The sequence below is a fragment of the Priapulus caudatus genome, unplaced genomic scaffold, assembly GCF_000485595.1.
Source record: "Priapulus caudatus unplaced genomic scaffold, Priapulus_caudatus-5.0.1 Scaffold347, whole genome shotgun sequence".
In the NCBI taxonomy this organism is placed as follows: Eukaryota; Metazoa; Priapulida; class Priapulimorpha; order Priapulimorphida; family Priapulidae; genus Priapulus; species Priapulus caudatus.
In genome coordinates, this window is record NW_014577408.1 from 29,524 (window position 1) to 34,707 (window position 5,184).

General features: G+C 51.5%; 1 protein-coding gene across 1 annotated transcript; it reads left to right on the forward strand.

Moving 5' to 3' along the window:
• Window positions 1–1,970: 1,970 nt before the first annotated feature.
• LOC106809349 (ankyrin repeat and fibronectin type-III domain-containing protein 1-like) lies at window positions 1,971–4,311 on the forward strand. The gene is made up of 4 exons (XM_014812413.1): window positions 1,971–2,106; window positions 2,676–2,794; window positions 3,688–3,766; window positions 4,138–4,311. Exons 1-4 carry the CDS (start codon window positions 1,971–1,973, stop codon window positions 4,260–4,262), a joined length of 459 nt encoding a protein of 152 aa, XP_014667899.1. The 3' UTR covers window positions 4,263–4,311.
• The last annotated feature ends 873 nt before the right edge of the window (window positions 4,312–5,184 follow it).

The following is a 5,184-nucleotide window of genomic DNA, read 5'->3' on the forward strand; positions in this document are numbered from 1 at the left end:
GGAGACGAAGAGACAGACAGAGAGAGAGAGAGAGAGATGAGAGAGCGAGAGGGGGGGGGGGATAAATGGAGATGGAGAAAGGAGAGGATGAGGGAGGGTAGAGGATTGCGAAAGAATGGGGGAGAGAATTCATACACATCGCTCTACGGGAGGGGCAAAAAGAAAAGCGGGGTGGGTCTTTCGAAGCAGATTAGATGTAACAATGTTGTGTTTGGAATACTTCGAAGAAGAACGGTTACAACGGTTATACTCGCACGCTCAAGACAGCCTTAAGGCCTATTTACACGATGCGTCCTAGACGTACGTCCAGGACTTATCCGATTTGCACGTACGTCTAGGACGCAACGGTGAATCTGTTTACACGGTAAGTTTTGGACGTACGTCCAGGACTGAGAACAATATATACATGCATTGTGTGTGTGTGTGTGTGTGTGTGTGTGTGTGTGTGTGTGTGTGTGTGTGGTGTGTGTGTGTGTGTGTGCGTGCGTGTGCGTGTGCGTGTGCGTGTGCGTGTGGTGGTGTTCTCTGTCTGTGTCTGTGTCTGTGTAAGTCTGCGTATGTGTATGTGTATGTGTCTGTACATAAGTGTGTGCCAGCGTCCGCGCTCCTTACTATTTCATTACCATCGCAAGTGTTTGAGATTTGAGAAATACAGATAATAAATGCGTGGGTCAGGCTGGCCCGCGTGCAGATAGGGGCGCCGTCTGGTGGACGACTCCGAAACCCGTAGTACTGATAACTTTAGACGTGCCATCCGGCGAAGTGTATAAAACTGGCCGGTGTTAGCTGCCGCTACCGCCATCTCGTGTCGAATATTTCAAACGATCGTTTTTTTGGCAGGCCGGATTTCGGGTAATGCTATCCCCCGGGCGTGGAGGAACACCGCAACGTGGCAACACTAGTATTAGGATTAATATTATTAGTATTAGTATTAGTATTCACCCACGGATTTCACGCAGTCGGTGTAGCATTGTATACATCCCCCCCTGTTGCAAACGCCCCCCCCCACCGGTCCACGTTGCGCGTGGGCGATGAAAGTCAAATCCGAGTCACAGCTACGACGTGCCTCGGTCGTCGTTTAGCATATACATGGCCGACGGTTCTAAGCCGACGCATCGAAAGACGCAACGCGACTCGCGAAACTTTATGCTAATCTCTAGGGCGCGCTCGTTTAGATTTTAATAATTTTAATTATAATTACGTGCGATAGAGTGGAGATGGGCGGCTATATCGATCCGTGTTCATCAAACTCCAGTCATGTGTGTGCGTGTGCGATGCGTGCGTGCGTATATGTGCGTGTGCGCGCGTGTATGTGTGTGCGTGTTTTGTGTCTGTCTGTGTAGGCGTGCGCGCGTGTCTGTGTGTGGGTCCGTGCGTGGTTGGGTATGCGTCCACGCGCGTGCGTACGTGCGCGTGTGCGCGAGTGTGTAGACGTGCGCGCGCGTGCGTGCGTGTGCGTGTGCGCGGGTGTGTAGGCGTGCGAGCGTGCATGCGTGTCTAATGCAGAAGATTAGCATTCATCCTAACGGCGATGCATCGCTTAAAACCCCGCAGAATTCCATCGGCTGTAAAAACCGCATAATTTATTAAAATTAATAAGCAGTCGCCACTAGGTTGCGCTGCGAGCGACTTCATCCCTCGTCGACTTTTGTCGAAAAAATTCCGTATAGCGTTAGGTAACATCGCCTGATGATCACGTAATCCGCATTTTGTTTTCACACGCGTAAGAACACGTTAGGGAAAAGGTTATGATTATGGTATTGATTAGAACCGCAGTCACCGTTAGGGTTAGCATTAGAGTTTTGTTTTTTTGCTATGCCTATATGGTTATAGTTGTAGTTATGGTTGCGGATGGGGGTAGTTTTGTGGTTAGGGTTATTGTTGAGGGTCAGTGCTAAGGTTGAACACATAGCTAGCACAAGGTTGAAGTTTTACCCATGCGGCCAGATCACGTGACGACCCCTAGCGATATGGATTTCATTGCTAACGATGGCGACGCGGTTGCGTCACTGCTTGCGTCACGGCGAACAATATATCTGCTGATGCGGACAGCGGCGAGACACGCGACACGTCGCATTACAGCTGCAAGTGGTAGTGGTGGTGATGGTGATGGTGGTAGTGGTAGTAGTGGTAGTGGTGGTGATGGTGGTGGTGGTGGTGGTGGTGGTGGTGCTGGTGGTGGTGGTGGTGGTGGTGGAGGTGGAGGTGATGGTGGTGGTGTTGTTGTTGCTGTTGTTGTTGCTGCTGTTGTTGTTGTTGTTGTTGTTGTTAGTGTTGTTGTTCTTGTTGGTGGGGGTGGTGGTGGTGGTGGTGGTGTTGGCGGAGGTGGAGGCGGTGATAGTGATGGTGACGCCGGCGATGGTGGGAACGTCGTGGTATACTGCATGAATATGTTCATTCAATGGGATAGATAATTGCGCGAATAAAAACGTGCAGTATACGCTAACATCTGCACAACGGTCCGGTCCATTTTGGCTAGTTCAGTTTAAACACAGGCCTTATTATCCGAGAGTTTAAGCTTCGCAACGACGCGTCGTCCCTTCCTCATACAGTGCGCTCTCTCGCATTAATCGCCTGCAATCGACCGCCACCACGCTAATTGGATAGGTAATTAATTGGCTCTCGATTAGCGATGTCCGCTTCGTCAAACTAACCGCGTGCGCATGTCGCTGCAGGGGTTGGAAAGTCGCGCGCCCTCGACCTGAGCCAGCTCATCAAGGATGCCGAGGAGAAGACGAACGATCTCACCAACGCTATCCTCAACACGACGCCCGGCAGTACGGCGCTCATCAAGGTAAGGCGGCGTCGCTGCGGTAGCGCCGTATACCGAGCACGCGTACGCACGCGGCCGCGACAGCTGCGGCGTGCCCAGCCTGTTCTGCTAGTATCTATATGCCAAATACGACATACGCATATATACGCTCTCCTATGACACTATTTGTCATAGGAAGATTCTTCCTATGACAATGTCAAATATTGGCGATTCAACTTCGTTCTGCTTTACAGCTCAAATTCACTGCTTGCGTTCATAATAGCGCTCCTAAACTCCTATGATGCGCACAACACATACAACAATATTGGCCATATGAAGAATCTTCCTATGACAAATATTGTCATAGGAGAGCGTATATGCGTATGTCGTATTTGTCATAGATGCAAGCAGAGCATGTTGCCACGGGGCACGCCCGCACGCGGTCGTGACAGCATCGGCACACTAGCCCCCCCCCCCCCCCCCCCCCCCTCACACGGACACGTCGACAGCATCGGTACGCCACGGGGGGGGCACGAACTACATTCAGCCGCGGCGAAAGACGGCGACGTTCTGACGAATGTGTCGCGTGGTTGTGTGGCCTTGCCGCATGACCTTGTGATCTGTCTCGCTGCGGTGTCGTCTGCGCTGGCAGGGAGGAGTTTGTTGAACCAGCGATGTTGATTAATATATGATCAGGCGCGTTTCGTCGCAAAGCCAATAATAACGTCGTCGGTAGACACAAAACGTACTTGACCGATGCCGATTGATTCGCATCGATCTGTATTCTTCGTCGCACTCGACTCCCCCCTCCTCTCCGCGAAACGTCCATCCTCAATCTCCGCGTCTCCGCCTGATTGACCTTGGCACGTCCTTAGAGAGACGTCGGGATATGACCGGGGAACGTGCTCACGCGAGTCTGTTCTATTTCCTTATAGGAGATTGAGAAGCAGCTGGATTTCTGGGAGTGGAAAACTGACATTGCCAAGCAGATGAAAGCAGCGTACGACCACGCAAGTAAGTTCTCTTCTGCTTCTGCTGCTCCTCCTCCTCCTCCTCACCCTCCTCCTCATCCCCCCGTCGTCGTGCGTCCCGGAAGCAAGCTCCGCGGCGACTGTCCGAGAAAAAACCCCAGTAAAATGGGTGGTCGCGTCGTCGCTTCCGTCGACCGTCTTATGAGATTCGTAAGACGACCACTCGCGACGTCGATTACTGTCAGTGCTTTGTGTGTACCCGGGCGTCCATAACTCCCGGACATTGCCAATAAATGGGTGTGTTGTCGTTGTGTCGGCGGGCTCTGTCGAGTTCGCGGCAGAAACGACGACGACGACGACGACGACCATCGTGTAGCAAACGTGTTTTGCTATATGTGTTGCTAATCGTTTTAGATGCGCCCGACCCACCGACGGATGTGTCGTTGACCGTAAGCAGTCCGACGTCGTTGCTAGTGCGGTTTCAGCAGCCAGAGGATTGCAATGGCGCCCTTGTGACGTGGTATAAAGGTAACGCGTGAGATTTCTTGCCTTTCTGCGAGCGTACTTGCCTGCGCGGGTGTCGCGACCGCCGGCAAAAAAAATCTGGCGGTTGTGAGCCCTCGACAAGCGGCGGCCGTTTTAGCGAGAGCCTGTATTACGTCGGCTGCCGTGCGTGACGTGGTAATCCACTGCTGGCAGCCTTCATTTACGGCAGCAGGATGATTGCGGCGCGGCGTGGTGGAGTGGTGATTCTGGTGGAGTCTCTCTAAATCTCGCTCCATCGCCACCCTAGATTAACGATGTCAGGTGAAGCATCAACATTTTCGAAAATTACGTATGCTTATTTTAAATTCACTTTAACTATATATATATATATATATATATATATATATATATGTGTGTGTGTGTGTGTGTGTGTGTGTGTGTGCGTGCGTGCGTGTGTGTGTGTGTATGTGCGTCACGAAGATATGTATACTACATGGACTGTATCATCGCTGCTCGTCGTTGTTGAAGTCAGATTTCTCGCTTGCTACCATAGAAATATGTAGAGACGCCTATATAGCAGAGTCTACCTATATTAATTCTATGCTTGCTATCTTTTGCAGTGGCACGCTGCGTAAGACCGCCAGCGTGGACTCGATCCATCTGGTGCCGGAGATCAAGTGCGAGCATCTGGCGATGTCGCCGATGGTGCACACCAAGTTCAATAAGAAGCTGCTCATTCCCATGTCGCCGAGCATGCCCAACCGCCTCTACCGCAGCCGCTCAGGTAAATATACACTTGTCAGGTATATACATATGTACAAGAGCCTATTAATCATACTAATACGCTCTTGATATGTACCTGTACCTGACGCGTTGTACGCCGAAACACATACACGCATGCACGCACGCACACACACGCGCGGACGCATGCACACACACACACACACACACACACACACACACACGCACACGCAC

Coding starts and splice junctions, on each gene's coding strand:
- LOC106809349 (XM_014812413.1), top strand. CDS start 1,971: ATGGATTTCATTGCTAACGATGGCGACGCGGTTGCGTCACTGCTTGCG. Junction 2,107..2,675: donor AAGTGGTAGTGGTGGTGATG/GTGATGGTGGTA, acceptor ATGTCGCTGCAG/GGGTTGGAAAGTCGCGCGCC. Junction 3,767..4,137: donor AGCAGCGTACGACCACGCAA/GTAAGTTCTCTT, acceptor TAATCGTTTTAG/ATGCGCCCGACCCACCGACG.